At 44.0% G+C, this 17,023-nt stretch overlaps 1 protein-coding gene across 2 annotated transcripts in view; it reads left to right on the top strand.

Annotated features, from left to right (window-relative positions):
• The window catches only part of LOC109890966 (extracellular sulfatase Sulf-2), a 51,037-nt gene that overhangs the window by 31,394 nt on the left and 2,620 nt on the right, over positions 1-17,023 (top strand). For both annotated transcript variants that reach the window (XM_020483163.2, XM_031824966.1), the window contains 13 exons: positions 9,811-10,053; positions 10,604-10,843; positions 10,941-11,092; positions 11,637-11,806; positions 13,687-13,837; positions 13,948-14,123; positions 14,287-14,415; positions 14,515-14,571; positions 15,290-15,419; positions 15,573-15,789; positions 16,085-16,346; positions 16,587-16,683; positions 16,777-16,931. In XM_020483163.2, the coding sequence (XP_020338752.1) occupies positions 9,876-10,053; positions 10,604-10,843; positions 10,941-11,092; positions 11,637-11,806; positions 13,687-13,837; positions 13,948-14,123; positions 14,287-14,415; positions 14,515-14,571; positions 15,290-15,419; positions 15,573-15,789; positions 16,085-16,346; positions 16,587-16,683; positions 16,777-16,931 (2,114 nt within the window). In that variant the 5' untranslated portion in view covers positions 9,811-9,875. The remainder of the gene's footprint in view (positions 1-9,810; positions 10,054-10,603; positions 10,844-10,940; positions 11,093-11,636; positions 11,807-13,686; positions 13,838-13,947; positions 14,124-14,286; positions 14,416-14,514; positions 14,572-15,289; positions 15,420-15,572; positions 15,790-16,084; positions 16,347-16,586; positions 16,684-16,776; positions 16,932-17,023) is intronic.

Below are 17,023 nucleotides of genomic sequence, written 5' to 3'. Positions count from 1 at the left end.
ATCTGTTTTGTCACTAAAGCCCCATATACTACCCACCACTGCGACCTGTATGCTTTCGTTGGCTGGCCCTCACTACATATTCGTCGCCAAACCCACTGGCTCCAGGTCATCTATAAGTCTTTGCTAGACTGGTTGCTCACTGGTCACCATAGCAACACTACCCGTAGCACATGCTCCAGCAGGTATATTTCACTGGTCATCCCCAAAGCCAACACTTCCTTTGGCCGCCTTTCCTTCCAGTTCTCTGCTGCCAATGACTGGAACGAATTGCAAAAATCACTGAAGCTGAAGTTTTATATCTCCCTCTCTATCTTTAAGCATCAGCTGTCAGAGCAGCTTACCAATCACTGTACCTGTACACAACCAATCTGTAAATAGCACACCCAACTACCTCATCTCCATATTATTACTTACGCTCTTGCTCTTTTGCACCCCAGTATCTCTACTTGCACATCATCATCTGCACATCTATCACTCCAGTGTTAATGCTAAATTGTAATTATTTTGCCTATATGGCCTATTTATTAGCTTACCTCTCTACTCTTCTACATTTGCACACACTGTACATAGATTTTTCTATTGTGTAATTGACTGTACGTTTGTTTACGTGTAACTCTGTGTTGTTGTTTTTGTCGTACTGCTCTGCTTTATCTTGGCCAGATCCGCAGTTGTAAACTTGTTCTCAACTGTCACGATCATTGTAAATACATTCAGACCAAGGCGCAGCGTGGAATCGGTTCAACATATTTTATTGATAGTCAAACGCACAAAAGACAATAAAGAATAAACGATATGTGACGCTCAAGCAGTGCTCACAGGCAACTACACAGAAACAAGATCCCACAAAACACAGTGGGGAAATGGCTGCTTAAATATGATCCCCAATCAGAGGCAACGATAAACAGCTGCCTCTGATTGGGAACCATACAAGGCCAACATAGAAATAAATGTACTAGATCACCCACTCTAGTCACACCCCGACCTAACCAAAATAGAGAATGAAAAGGCTCTCTATGGTCAGAGTGTGACATCAACTGGCCTACCTGGTTAAATAAAGGTGAAATAATACAAATAAAAAATGAATCAATAAAAATGGGTACAAAACAGATGCTAAAAAATAAATACCACTTATCACTATTAGGACAACAATTAAGAAGCTTAAAACCACTGTTAGAGGACACATGTGTATCTTGTTCTGATGCACAGTGAGGAAGATATTTCGTGAGGAAAATAAAAATCCAAGGGACAGTTGGAGATTTACCGAACCTGGTCGCATCTTGGGGTCACCAAGTCCCCAAATGTACAATTAGATGCCACCTCCACACTAAAAGGCTATTTGGAAGGGTTACCAGAAAAAAAGAGAAACCACTGGTTGACTTGAACTAAAAAGATGACCTGGCACAGACAGACAGAAAACACAGGTATAAATACCCAGGGGATAAGTGGGGAAGATGGGCAACACTTGGAGGGGGGTGGAGACAAGCACAAGGACAGGTGAAACAGATCAAAGCGTCACATGCCATCAGACTCCGGACTTGAACCCCATCAAACACCTGTGGTTTGAATTGAAGAGGGCAGTCCATAAGCGCAGGCCAAAGGATATCAAAGAATTGGAAAGATTCTGTATGGAGCAATGGCCTAAGATCCTTCCCAATGTGTTCTCCAATGTCATTAAACATTATAGAAAAAAGGCTCAATGCTGTTATCAAGGGTGCAAAAAGTATTGAAAACAGTTATTCCAACCATTTTTAGACCTACCTTTTTAGATTTGTTTGATTAATTATTAATTAATTTATAACTTTCCCAAAAATGTGAGCATACCATATAGCTCAGTATTTGTATTATTTATTTTATAGAGTATTTTTTCCCCCCTCATCTTTATCAAGGGTGCCAATAATTTTGGAGTTGACTGTAATTTTGGATGATTGTCATCGATCTTCATTCAGGCTTACAAAAATGTGCTGTGTTCACTCTCTCAAACTCTTACAGTTATTGTTCAGTCTGCTCAGATTAATATTTACTCATCTTGTGATTTGTACCTCTGTCTAAATGGCAAATGTCTGCCTTAAATCAAATGTTATTGGTCGCATAGTTAGCAGATGTTTTCGCAACTGTAATGAAATGCTTGTAAAGATAATTGCCCCATGAGAGATTAGAACTCGCAACCATTAAAATATGGCTAACTGTTTTAGCAGTATGCCACACCAATCAGTCAGTCATCTGCTGCATTAGCACTGTGGGCCTTTCGCTTAGTGTAAAATAACTGATCTGACAAACAATTTGCCTTCTATATTCTTCCTTCTTTATCATCAAGGTATCAGCAACACTGGGTTCAAATCATCAGTATTTACACAAAGCACTGTGTGAAAATTATTAAGTAGGTATTATGAAAGACATACCATTACTCAACTCAACGCATGGACACTCCAGGCCATGTTTATGTTTACACATACAGTGGAAACGCATACTGTTGGGCTGTTGTTTATTTAGTAGTTGTTATTTCTGCCCGGATTTTTTGTTGTTGTTGCCAGAAGTATAGCAGTGCTTATTCTTTTGACTAATTTAACTTCATTTTCATATTTTCATGTATTTTTTTCCATCTAGGATATACACAGAATATGTGTTATGAAAGAGATAAAAGAGAGAGACAGATAGAATGTTTCCATGTAACTAGGGTTGCAAAATTCACTGTTTTTCTGAAAATCCTGGTTGGAGAGGTCTGGATTCGCTGCTTATTCCCTCCTGATTCCAGGAATCCACCAACCAGGATTTTGGGAAAACCAGAGAATTTATTGAAAGTTCCCAGACCTTTGCAGCTCTACATGTAACTGATAAAAGGCAATAAATCCAGTCTGACTTCCTATCAGGGAAACAGAGAGGTCTCAGTAGAATAATACTCGTTAATACGATCACATACATATTATCTATTGATGTATCAAGGCAGTGTGTGAAATTGAGCTGGACATTTTCTCAACTGTGTGGATATACAGTACGATTCCCTGACATGAGAACCCAGTGTTGTTTGGATCAGTTTTTTTAACACTTGCTGAAGAGGAGCAAACATAGTTAGACCATTAATGCTGTCTGCTGCAGTGTATATACAGTGCATTCGGGAAAAGTACTTTTTCCACATTTTGTTACACTACAGCCTTATTCTAAAATGAATTAAATGGTATATTTCCTCATAAATCTATACACAATACCCCATAATGACAAAGCCAAAACAGTTTTTTTTAAAGAAATGTTTGCAAATCTATACAAAATAAATGTAAAAGTATGTAGAGATCAGTTAGACTGTTTTCCTTCAAGTCCTCATACCATGAGGGAAAAAAATAAACATGCATTGAGAAAGGGATATATAACAAAGATAATTTATAGGCTACTATGCAAGCAAATCAAATCAAATCAAATTTATTTATATAGCCCTTCGTACATCAGCTGATATCTCAAAGTGCTGTACAGAAACCCAGCCTAAAACCCCAAACAGCAAGCAATGCAGGTGTAGAAGCACGGTGGCTAGGAAAAACTCCCTAGAAAGGCCAATACCTAGGAAGAAACCTAGAGAGGAACCAGGCTATGTGGGGTGGCCAGTCCTCTTCTGGCTGTGCCGGGTGGAGATTATAACAGAACATGGCCAAGATGTTCAAATGTTCATAAATGACCAGCATGGTCGAATAATAATAAGGCAGAACAGTTGAAACTGGAGCAGCAGCACAGTCAGGTGGAAGTTGAAACTGGAGCAGCAGCATGGCCAGGTGGACTGGGGACAGCAAGGAGTCATCATGTCAGGTAGTCCTGGGGCATGGTCCTAGGGCTCAGGTCAGTTGAAACTGGAACAGCAGCATGGCCAGGTGGACTGGGGACAGTAAGGAGTCATCATGTCAGGTAGTCCTGGGGCATGGTCCTAGGGCTCAGGTCCTCCGAGAGAGAGAAAGAAAGAGAGAAGGTTAGAATTAGAGAACGCACACTTAGATTCACACAGGACACCGAATAGGACAGGAGAAGTACTCCAGATATAACAAACTGACCCCAGCCCCCCGACACATAAACTACTGCAGCATAAATACTGGAGGCTGAGACAGGAGGGGTCAGGAGACACTGTGGCCCCATCCGAGGACACCCCCGGACAGGGCCAAACAGGAAGGATATAACCCCACCCACTTTGCCAAAGCACAGCCCCCACACCACTAGAGGGATATCTTCAACCACCAACTTACCATCCTGAGACAAGGCTGAGTATAGCCCACAAAGATCTCCGCCACGGCACAACCAAAGGGGGGGGCGCCAACCCAGACAGGATGACCACAACAGTGAATCAACCCACTCAGGTGACACACCCCCTCCAGGGACGGCATGAGAGAGCCCCAGCAAGCCAGTGACTCAGCCCCTGTAATAGGGTTAGAGGCAGAGAATCCCAGTGGAAAGAGGGGAACCGGCCAGGCAGAGACAGCAAGGGCGGTTCGTTGCTCCAGAGCCTTTCCGTTCACCTTCCCACCCCTGGGCCAGACTACACTCAATCATATGACCCACTGAAGAGATGAGTCTTCAGTAAAGACTTAAAGGTTGAGACCGAGTTTGCGTCTCTGACATGGGTAGGCAGACCGTTCCATAAAAATGGAGCTCTATAGGAGAAAGCCCTGCCTCCAGCTGTTTGCTTAGAAATTCTAGGGACAATTAGGAGGCCTGCGTCTTGTGACCGTAGCGTACGTGTAGGTATGTACGGCAGGACCAAATCAGAGAGATAGGTAGGAGCAAGCCCATGTAATGCTTTGTAGGTTAGCAGCAAAACCTTGAAATCAGCCCTTGCTTTGACAGGAAGCCAGTGTAGAGAGGCTAGCACTGGAGTAATATGATCAAATTTTTTGGTTCTAGTCAGGATTCTAGCAGCCGTATTTAGCACTAACTGAAGTTTATTTAGTGCTTTATCCGGGTAGCCGGAAAATAGAGCATTGCAGTAGTCTAACCTAGAAGTGACAAAAGCATGGATTAATTTTTCTGCATCATTTTTGGACAGAAAGTTTCAGATTTTTGCAATGTTACGTAGATGGAAAAAAGCTGTCCTCGAAATGGTCTTGATATGTTCTTCAAAAGAGAGATCAGGGTCCAGAGTAACGCCGAGGTCCTTCACAGTTTTATTTGAGACGACTGTACAACCATTAAGATTAATTGTCAGATTCAACAGAAGATCTCTGTTGTCTCTGTTGATCAATGTTTTGTTTCTGGATTTTGCAGCACAGCCTGAATTGTGTAGCAAAACGTGTGGCCAAAAAAGCACAATTGATCCCTTCAAACCACGTGCCATTTACTCCTCAGACAGCAACAGATCCACAGTATTTACAGGGCATTCAAAAAGTATTCAGACCCTTTGACCTTTTCCACATTTGGTCAATCTACACACAATACCCCATAATGACAAAGCAAAAACAGGTTTTTAGAAATTTTGGCAACAACAAAAACATTTTTTTTACATAAGTATTCAGAACCTTTACTCAGTACTTTGTTGAAAAACCTTTGGCAACGATTACAGCCTCGAGTCTTCTTGGGTATGACGCTACAAGCTTGGCACACCTGTATTTTCCCTCAATCCAGACTAGTCTCGCAGTCCCTGCCACTGAAAAACTTCCCCACACCATGATGCTGCCACCACCATGCTTCACCATAGGGATGGTGCCAGGTTTCCTCCAGAGGTGTTACTTGGCATTCAGGCCAAAGAGTTCAATCTTGGTTTCTTCAGACCAGAGAATCTTGTTTCTCATGGTCTGAGAGTCCTTTAGGTGCGAGCTGTCATGTGCATTTTACTGAGGAGTGGCTCTCTACCATAAAGGTCTGGCCTCTCCGTCTGGCCTCTCTACCATAAAGGCCTGAATGGTGGAGTGCTGCAGGGATGGTTGTCCTTCTGGAAGGTTCTCCCATCTCCATTAAGGATCTCTGGAGCTCTGTCAGAGTGACCATCGGGTTCTTGGTCCCCTCCCTGACCAAGGAGATTCTCCCCTCCCTCTTGGTGGTTCCAAACGTCTTCCATTTAAGAATAATAGAGGCCACTGTGTTCTTGTGGACCTTCAATGCTGCAGAAATGTTTTGGTACCCTTCCCCAGATCTGTGCCTCAACACAATCCTGTCTTGGAGCTCTACGGACAATTCCTTCAACCTCATTGCTTGGTTTTTGCTCTGACATGCACTGTCAACTGTGGTACCTTATACAGGTGTGTGCCTTTCCAAATCATGTCCAATCAATTGAATTAACCACAGGTGGATTCCAATCAAGTTGTAGAAACATCTCAAGGATGATCAAGGGAAACAGGATGCATCTGAGCTCAATTTCGAGTCTCATAGCAAAGGCTCTGAATAGTTATGTAAATAAGGTATTTCTGTTTTTTAATTTTAATACATTTTAGCCTTGTCATTATGGGGTATTGTGTGTAGATTGATGAGGAAAAAGTTTTTAAAATCCATTTACGAATAAGGCTATAACGTAACTAATGTGGAAAAAAACTATGGGTCTGAATACTTCCCGAAGGTACTGTATACTTGATGTCATACAGCACTACCACTCACAGTGGAGAGGAGAGGGAACCATCCATTCCTTTATTTATTGTCAAAGTCATTGCAGCAGTGTCAGTGAGGCATTTCTGGTGCTTGGCGACAGAGCTGTTTAATTAAGTGACTTTTCACATGTTTTTGTATAGTGTTCCTTGTTGTTGTTTTGGTTTTCATCCCATGCCAGTGATGGGAGGATAAGGGAGGGATGGAGAGGGGGACAGGAGGGGCAGAGGAGTTGGGAGAATATAACACAGCAGAGCCGACCTGGTCAGAACCTTATCCATTCCCCAGACAGGCAACAATGCCCTGAGAGACGGAGCATAAAAGCAGAGAAAAGGCAGATGTGTGTGTGTGTGTGTGTGTGTGTGTGCGCGTTGTGTGCGCATGTGTGATTGCGTGCATTTGCGTATGTACGCATAATATGTGTGGGTCCATACTCGCATGCAAAGAGGGTGGGGTGGATGCACATAATGTGTGTGTGTGTGTGTGTGTGTGTGTGTGTGTGTGTGTGTGTGTGTGTGTGTGTGTGTGTGTGTGTGTGTGTGTGTGTGTGTGTGTGTGTGTGTGTGTGTGTGTGTGTGTGTGTGTGTGTGTGTGTGTGTGTGTGTGTGTGTGTGTGTGTGTGAGTTTGTGCTTCCGAGGGATGGGGAGGTGGATGCATGTGTGTGTGATAGAAGAGCTTGAGTGTGAGTATAGAGAGGGTATGAGTGTGTTATAGAATCAGGACGTTCACAGACAGAAGGGCCTGCTTGGATACGGGTACTGTTTGGCACCTAGAGGCCTGTTTTCCATGAGGATATCCCTGGGCATCAACACTGGGATCAGGTAGGGGGAGGAGGGTGACAGAAACAGGGTGGCTCCCCTCCTCTGGAATAGTAACATACCGAACTGACTTATCTACTTTGTGTTTGCTTGAGCTTGATGGATATGGCGATATTGTTTTATTAAATGCCTTCGATTGATTTTGCTCTGTAGGTTGTTTAGTTTGCATGTGAAGTGTGTGTCCACGTGTGCATGCATGTGCGTGCGTGTGTGTGTGTCTGTGTGTGTCTGTGTATGTGTGTGTGTGCTCTATTGTCCCCATAAACAATGGCATCCCAGTGAGGTTGTTGTTGTTGAGTGAGTTACCTCCCAGCAGGGAGAGGCTGGTGTTGAGCTGTTGTTGTGGGCTGTTTTGTGTTCGTACAGTTTCTATGCTGGGAGGAATACGCTCCCTGTAGATCCACAGAACACTGAGCGAACACAGGCCATTCAATCCTGTCAATGCTCTCAGTCAGTGGTGCTGTTGGTTAATTGATTTTGTGAGGAGGCCTTGTGACGCTCTTTTATACAGTGGTGTCAAGTAACTATGTTAAAATACTTTAAAGTACTACTTAAGCATTTTTGGGGGGGTATCTGTACTCTACTTTACTATTTACATGTTTGACAACTTTTACTTTTACTCCACCACATTCCTAAAGACAATATGTACTTTTTACTCCACCATACATTTTCCCTGACTCCCAGGGCAGCAAAATCATCCAATTCATGCCCTTATCAAGAGAATGTGTGGTTATCCCTACTGCTTCTGACCTGGTGGACTCACTAAACACAAATACTGGGTTTGTAAATGATATTGGAGTGTGCCCCTGGATATCTGTGAATAAGGAGCTTGATGTATTACATTATCTATTACTTTGGATACTTAAGTACATTTAAAACCAGATACTATTTTACTCAAGTAGTATTTTACTGGGTGACTTTTACTTATTCTAATACCAATCTTTCTCAATCTCAAAGCTGTGAGAAGAAACACCACACCATATTTGTATTCAAGGCAGTCTTTTCGAAACATTTACAGCAAGTACAATCAGTTGCCATTTCCTGTACTGTGAACATATGTAATCATGACAAACTCTGTTGGGGTTCGTTTGTAAGAAGTCAGAGGTGTACTTGCATTATCAAATCAATATAAAACAAATATACATTTAGCAAATGATGCATGAAGCTATAATTTACGAACAGAGCACTGTCACAGCGTGATGTCTATTGTTTAATGAGGAAACGCAGTGTGTAAAGCATCAGTGAAGTTTACTGCATCTACATAATTTCCTCTTACTGAGCACACAGATAATGCACCACCACATCACCACGTCTACGTCTTATGAGGACTTTTTTATCCTGCCCTGAAACACTTTCTCAATGCACACTTTGTAACTATTTGAGAGCAACAATATTCTGTATTTCTTTCCTTAAAACATTCACCAAAGCAACCCACAACAATGCCCTCCTGTTCAATAACCTCTGTCTCCTCTGGTAAATCTCATCCCGTCTTTAAACTCTTTCTCCTCTCCCTCACCTCCGCCCTGCTCCATCCCCCTGTTCTTTTCGGGTAGACGAGGGAGCCTTGGCCCCTGGCCCAGGCCCATTAGCCCCAGACTGGCAGCCATGTGTTCACCAGCAGAGATCATTACACTGAGGCAATGACACCGCTCTAATGCGTCATTAATGATTGATTAACGAGGGGAGCCTAAACAGGTGCATTTATATGGAAGAGCGCCGTGTAATGGCTTTGCTCACATCTGCCTGTTCTTTATTTATTTATTATTATATATTTTTTTATTTGACCCCTTTTTTCTCCCCAATTTCGTGGTATCCAATTGTTTTAGTAGCTACTATCTTGTCTCATCGTTACAACTCCCGTACGGCCTCGGGAGAGACGAAGGTTGAAAGTCATGCGTCCTCCGATACACAACCCAACCAAGCCGCACTGCTTCTTAACACAGCGCGCATCCAACCCGGAAGCCAGCCGCACCAATGTGTCGGAGGAAACACCGTGCACCTGGCAACCTTGGTTAGCGTGCACTGCGCCCGGCCCGCCACAGGAGTCGCTGGTGTGCGATGAGATAAGGATATCCGTACCGGTCAAGCCCTCCCTAACCCGGACGACGCTAGGCCAATTGTGCGTCGTCCCACGGACCTCCTGGTCGCGGCCGGTTGTGACAGAGCCTGGTGGCGCTGCAGTACAGCGCCACCCGGGAGGCATCTGCCTGTTCTTTACTTGAGTGTGTCTGTGTGTGAGAGAAATAGTTGAACGAGAGAGACACTTACAGTATTTCTCACAGAATTCACAGAGAACTGCTCCTGATGACCATAGACCACAGACTTTCTGACTCGTCAATATGACATGTTTTATAATTGTCACAGCATAGCTACCAGATTGTAGCAGTTTGTATGTTATGGATCGTTTAGGTCTGGTCTCATCCTTGTCTCTGTGTTTGTCAATGTGAGTGAGGGAGTACGGCAGCAGAGTGGCCCCTGCTTCAGTGAGAAGGAGGTGAAGACAAGGTAGAGCCATGGGAGGACGGGGCCTCCTTCTCCTCCTCCTCCTGGGGGTGGTCTCCCCGGCCCAGGGCTCGTCCTTCCTCTCCGGCCAGCGCCACCGGACACGTCTGCAGAGGGATCGCCAAGCCCGCAACAATGTCCGACCCAACATCATCCTCATCCTCACTGACGACCAGGACATCGAACTGGGTAAAACACAGTGTGTGTGTGTGTGTCTGTGTGGTGATTGTTCAGTGTCTGTCAGCATGTTAGTGAGAGAGGTCAGGGTAATGCTTCCTCTTGGCACCATTCTCCATTTGCCCACTCGAAGTCAAGTACACCATGGCCAACTTCAGTATTGGCATGGAGCGAGTGGCCTATGGCATCTATTGTCTGAGTGCCAAACCCTGGCCATCTCCCTACCCTTTTAAGCCCTTAAACTGCATATTGGACTGGAGTGTCGGTATAACAACCTCACTGACACCCTTTGTTCCGCTCTGATTGCTTGTGAGAATACCATTGAAAACCAGGAATTTATGGTCGAGCATCTGTTTCACTAAACAATCGGCATCAGCCTGAAAAGCCTTTAGTACACATGAATTCAAATGAGCGACTCTTCACAGAAAATATTTATTCTCTCTCTCTCCCCCTCTCTCTCTCTCACATCCCTCATCCCCTTCCATCTTTATGCCTCTCTTCCCCTCACCCTTTCCCTCTCTCCCTCCTTCCCCTCTCTTTTCCCTGTCTCTCTCTCCTCCAGGCTCAATGCAAGCCATGAATAAGACACGGCGTATCATGGAGCAGGGAGGCACCCATTTCTCTAACGCCTTCTCCACTACTCCCATGTGCTGCCCATCGCGCTCCTCTATTCTGACAGGGAAGTATGTTCACAACCACCACACCTTCACCAACAATGAGAACTGTTCCTCGCCGTCCTGGCAGGCCCACCATGAGCCTCACACCTTCGCTGTGCACCTTAACAACTCAGGCTATAGGACGGGTGAGTGTGAACTGTGCAGCATATACACACACACACAGACACACATGCATTATTGCATATTGAATCACTTTGTACTCGTGCCCACCTCTTGTCCCAGCCTTCTTTGGGAAGTACCTGAATGAGTACAATGGCTCGTATGTGCCCCCTGGCTGGAGGGAGTGGGTAGCGCTGGTGAAGAACTCTCGCTTCTACAACTACACTCTGTGCAGGAACGGTGCACGGGAGAAGCATGGCAGCAACTATCCAAAGGTTCCATCCTGTTTCAGTTTTCACTCAAATATTGGAGTAGTAACCTATGATGATGAATAACCCTGATTTAATCATCCAATTCTTTAAAATTATGATAATATTGTTATACAGTAGTATAAAATAGTATACAATAGTATACAATATATACAGTAGTAAACAGTAGTATACAATAGTTAACAGTAGTATATAATAGTATACAGTAGTATATAATAGTATACAGTAGTATACAGTAGTAAACAGTAATATACCATAGTAAATAGTAGTATATAATAGTATACAGTAGTATATAATAGTATACAGTAGTATACAGCAGTAAACAGTAGTATACAGTAGTAAATAGTAGTATATAATAGTATACAGTAGTATATAATAGTATACAGTAGTAACCAGCAGTAAACAGTTTATCTCAATCTAAATGCTGTTATAAGGCAGCCTGTATGACAAGCTTTATTGCTCTATACACATTTTTCTTTCCCTTTCTGGAAGGAAGTAGCCTAATATTAGAGTTCAGAACCTCATGTACAGGCGATTCTTGCTTCCGCAGGACTATCTCACAGACATCATCACCAATGACAGCCTCAACTACTTCCGCTCCTCTAAGAGGATGTACCCCCACCGACCAGTGATGATGGTCCTGAGCCACGCTGCCCCACATGGGCCAGAGGACTCAGCACCGCAGTACAGCACTGCCTTCCCCAACGCCTCGCAGCACATGTAAGGATATACTGTAACAGACACAGACACACTCATTTGACAGAAGACGCAGTGTGCTCGTGTACGCTGAGTGTAGGATCAGCGATGATCCTTGTACATTGCAGACTTTACAGTAGATTGGCATCGTTAAAGAGGTTCATGATAAATAGGCATCCATAGACTATGATAACACACTATGGGTCCCAGCCTTTGTCTGCTTGGCACAGTACCCCGAAGATGAACGCTTGGTCCTGGGATAATACCACCTCTCCCATTGGTCATGTGAGAGACAAACAGGGAGGCAGTAATGAGCCTGTGTCTTTGGTCGATCATCCTGAGTCCCAAAAGCATCATTAAAGTACTGAATAAAAGTGTAACACAGTGATTATATTCAGCCCAATCTGTTTTAATGTCAACTTTTAATTGCTTTTTCTCAGAAATCTACACCACCCCCCCCCCCCCCCCTGTTGGGAGCTTATAAATTATCTCGCTTTCCCTTTATGGAGAGAAAGAAAATGTCTCCCCTCTTACGCCATCCCTCCAGAAAACCCTTTTCACATCCACATTGCAGTGACTCATCTTCATCCTCTATTTAAATCTGTTGTCAGGGCCTTATGCTCCAAGGCCATAGACGATTAGCTTTTTGCCAAGTCAAATCCATATGCTGGAATGTTAAATATGCCTTGCCTCCAAGCCCTCGTTAGATATTTAGCAGCTTGTTAACTTTGAAATCATTAAGGTTCCATCTACCCCTGAGTTAATACTAGTTCATATTAATAAAATGGTCCTCTCTATGTTAGCTGATATTGATCAGAATGGCAGCTGGTTGCCTTTTCTTTGGTTCATATGCCTCCAATTCAGCATACACAATAAGTTATGAGATCAGTTTCAAAGGTGTAGTTGGAGCCATTCGCAAGCACTCGGAGAGCCTATTGTCGTATATGTCAATAGTAAAACAACACAGGGATTGGAACCGGTTCAGGGAAATAGCAAAAAATGTTGAGGAACGGAAACAGCACCCGGAACACACAAGTCCCCGCTTCATGCCAAATGAACTATATGAACCGTTACTTTTTCGGGTTCGAACCAGTTCAAAACTTTATTATGGTGGTCGGAAAACTGGAACTGAAAGAGATTTTTTTTAATTTTGTTCCGAACAGAACGATTGGAAAATGATTTTGGTTCCAACCCCTACATCATGAAACCAACCACAGCTTTGTATAATCTGATTTCTATTGGAATTCACATGACAATGCAATACAATTCAATACAATACAATATGCAACACAACACAATGCAGTGCAATATAACAATGCTTCCTTCACACCAGAATTTCACATTTAGACTATACAGCTATGCATATTAAACACTCTTCTATGAATACTGTGAGAACTATCACAATGTTCCCTACCACAATACTATTCAGTGTTAATTCAAAAGATATGTCACCTCTCTATAGAATGTGATCTGTAAAATGCTTTCTGTAAAGGGGGGGGGGGGGAGAACCCCTCTTCACCCCACCGCCTTTAAAATAAAGTTTCTGTTTTGTTGATGAAACGGAGGAGAGGGGCATCCAGCATCGTGGTAAAGAAAAAGTTGCGGTCCATATTCTACTGTTCTGTTCCGCGTGCAGTGAAACTGCGTTCGCTGGTTGATGCAACTCCTTTGTTGTTGTAATATCGTAAACAAACATGGCAGTTTCAACAACTACAGATTTCATCTTAAAGCTCCTCTGGGATTTCTGGAGACATAATGGTGAAGATATCAGAGCAGTAAGCACTCCTCTGTCTCATGTGCTTGGTAAAAAAAAGTCAGTTCCATGGCAGGAAAAACAAAGACACGTCAATGAAGATACATTTCGTCGAGAACTAAGTACTCGTTTCCCTCCATCCCTTTCTCAGAACCCCGAGCTATAACTATGCTCCTAACCCAGACAAGCACTGGATCCTGCGCTACACAGGCCCCATGAAACCCGTCCACATGCAGTTCACCAACATGCTGCAGCGCCGGAGGATGCAGACCCTGCTGTCTGTGGACGACTGTGTGGACAAGGTGGGTCAGGCTGGTAGACAGACAGACATGAAGAAAGACAAACAGAAAATAGTCTCTCATGCTCAACTACATCTACCTGACTACCTGTCTCACTGTGTCCTCCTCCTCAGGTGTACAACATGCTGGTGGAGACAGGTGAGTTGGACAACACCTACATTGTTTACACATCAGACCACGGCTACCACATTGGCCAGTACGGCCTGGTCAAGGGCAAGTCCATGCCCTACGAGTTTGACATCCGGGTGCCCTTCTACATACGAGGCCCCAATGTGGAGGCAGGAGCCATGTGAGTGCAACTTTGAAGCTTTGTACAGTACCTTGTTTAGGATATGTTTCAATAGAAATGGTTGTCTTTTGGCTCTTATCTCACTGTTATTACTACTCTCTTGATAATATCTCTTACGCAGCACTCATCTCTCTCCCCCACCTGCTCTTGTGCCCTCCTGCAGTAACCCTCATGTGGTGCTGAACGTTGACCTGGCTCCCACACTGTTGGACATGGCCGGAGCCGATGTTCCCTCTGATATGGACGGCAAGTCCATCCTCAAACTCCTGGACACAGACAAACCTGTCAACAGGTACAGAGGGTCGCAACTTAATTTGCATGGTTTGAACTTAACACAATGGACACTCCATGTCGCTTCAGGATGACCTGAAATATCTTTCTTTTGTTGCAGGTTCCAGGTGAACAAGAAGGGGAAGATGTGGAGGGACTCCTTCCTGGTAGAGCGAGGGTCAGTATGTTACATTCATAATTGAGTCATTAACCCTCCTGCTGTGTTCCGGCAAAATTGGACCGATTTCCAAGTTTTCTCTCTGAAAAATGTAGTTAATTTAATCTGATTGTCATAAGGTTCCATGACTTTGTCCATACAGGGCATCTGAACACACAAAATACATTTAGATGATTTTCATTACATTTTGGGTGTTTTATTTAACTTTTGTACACCTGTGGTGTTCCTGCTCAAAAATGACCGGTCATTAGAAGTGAATGGGTGAGACTACAATTAGTGTATAAAATTGAGTTCAGGCACATGCCCATTCATCAGATGGACACACTTCCTCTCTCAGAACCCCACATGCGTGTTTGAGCACACACACACACACACACACACACACACACACACACACACACACACACACACACACACACACACACACACACACACACACACACACACACACAGGCCATAAATAACAAATAGAAGTTCAAAACGTGATATAACACAACATTAGGTGATAATATATGTATTATTATGGATTTATAATCAGCTATAATGGTGCAGTCATTTTGGACCGGGAACACAGAATGAATTAACATGAAACAAACACAACAGGAGGGTTAATCAAGTGCAATTAAAGGGATAATCCCCCACAGCCATGTGATCAAAGTTTTATGTATGTTTAGTCTATGTTCTATTACTCTCATCTGAGTCCATCCTGTTCACACAGGAAACTGCTCCACAAGAAGGCTGATGGGAAGGAGGTGGCCCAGGAGGAGAATTTCCTCCCCAAGTACCAGCGGGTCAAAGACCTGTGTCAGAGGGCAGAGTACCAGAGCTCCTGTGAACAGCCAGGGCAGGTAAGAGTTCCGTACAATACCCACAGGCACAAACACTTATACATTAGCAGAAATATAGCTAAATCTCTCTCCCCATTTTCCCCTCTCTGAAAAAGGAGGGAGAAATGTAGCTAAATCTCCCCCCCCCCCCCTTTCCCTTCTCTATGTGTGTAGAAGTGGCAGTGTCTGGAGGACCCGTCTGGTAAGTTGAGGCTGTATAAGTGTAAGGGCATGGCCAGTCTCTATGCCCCACGTATGCAGGCTCTGATGGCCAGCAGCAGGTCCCAGCAGTGGGTTGGACACGTCTCCAATGCTGGAGACAGCTGTGACTGTGGCCCCCTAGGCCTCAAAATTACACCCCTGAAGAGGAAGAGACTGCTTACCAAGAAAAGTGAGTAGTCCTTTCAGTGGCTTAAAAATGTACCATTTATCAAAGGCCTATAAATTGTGCTTGCAAATTATAGGACAAGTATTTGTTGTCCCGCAGTGGCAGATTAGAAAACTTTACAAAAATATTTTATTTTTATTGAAATGAGACATAATACAATTTAAGTGACTTCCTGTGTGTCATTTAAAAACAGTGACAAATGCTATATACTTTAACACCCTCTCTCTCTTGGGTCATTGGCGTTGCAATACCTTTGTAATAATAACATTGAAACTAATAAATCTTGTAACCCCGTCAGAGGTAAAGTCCACTAAGAGTCTGACTAGGAACCGTTGGGCCCGGTCCATTCCCTTTGAGCTGGATGGAGACCTTTATGCTGTGGACCTGGAAGAGGGCTACAGGCCCGTGGGCCTCCGGAATACCAGCAGGCCTGGGGAGAGGAGGAGAGGAGCGGTCCTGCAGGAGGACGACGATGAGGAGTTCAGTGGAATGGGAGTTACAGCCAGACCTACAACCAGCAACAGCCTTACACCACCTGCCGCTCTTAAAGTCACCTACAGGTGTGTGTGTGTGTGTGTGTGTGTGCATGTGAATATGTGTGTTGAGCTTCCGTGTCGGCGGGTCTATGAGTAGTAGTATGATTAATCTTTATGTTCTTGTGAAGCACACTAGCTTTACAGTAATTCATGCTCAGGTGTTGAGAGGGTGCTGTAAGAAAGTGCTAACTGCTGTAAACTGTGGTAAATGCAGTTGTCAGGTAAAGGTGATGATACAGTAGCTGGTGTGTGTTTTCCCCACAGGTGCTCCATCCTGATGAATGACACAGTCAGGTGTGATGGAGGACTCTACAAATCCCTCCAGGCCTGGAAAGACCATAAGCTCCACATCGAGCACGAGGTACTGCTCTAGTTGATCCTCAATCTGACCTGGCTGATCTGTAGCCTTTCTTGTCATTGCGGGGGTTAACTATTTTGTATGTGCTGTGCGCAGATTGAAACCCTGCAGACGAAAATAAAGAACTTGCGTGAGGTCAAAGGTCACCTGAAGAAGGTTCGGCCTGAAGAGTGCCAGTGTAACACCCCCAATTACCTGTCCAAGAACAAAGGGATGTTCAGACTCGATGCAGGCCGCATTCACTCACTAAAGTAATGATTGTGAGATGGTGGTGTGTATGTGCACGTGTTTGTGTGTGTGTGAGGGAGAGAGGGAGAGAGGGAGATCCTCACAAATCAGTGTA

The sequence above is a fragment of the Oncorhynchus kisutch genome, linkage group LG5, assembly GCF_002021735.2.
Source record: "Oncorhynchus kisutch isolate 150728-3 linkage group LG5, Okis_V2, whole genome shotgun sequence".
Classification (NCBI taxonomy): domain Eukaryota; kingdom Metazoa; phylum Chordata; class Actinopteri; order Salmoniformes; family Salmonidae; genus Oncorhynchus; species Oncorhynchus kisutch.
The sequence above is the reverse complement of the archived record's forward strand: the minus strand, read 5'-3'. Positions and strand labels throughout refer to the sequence as shown.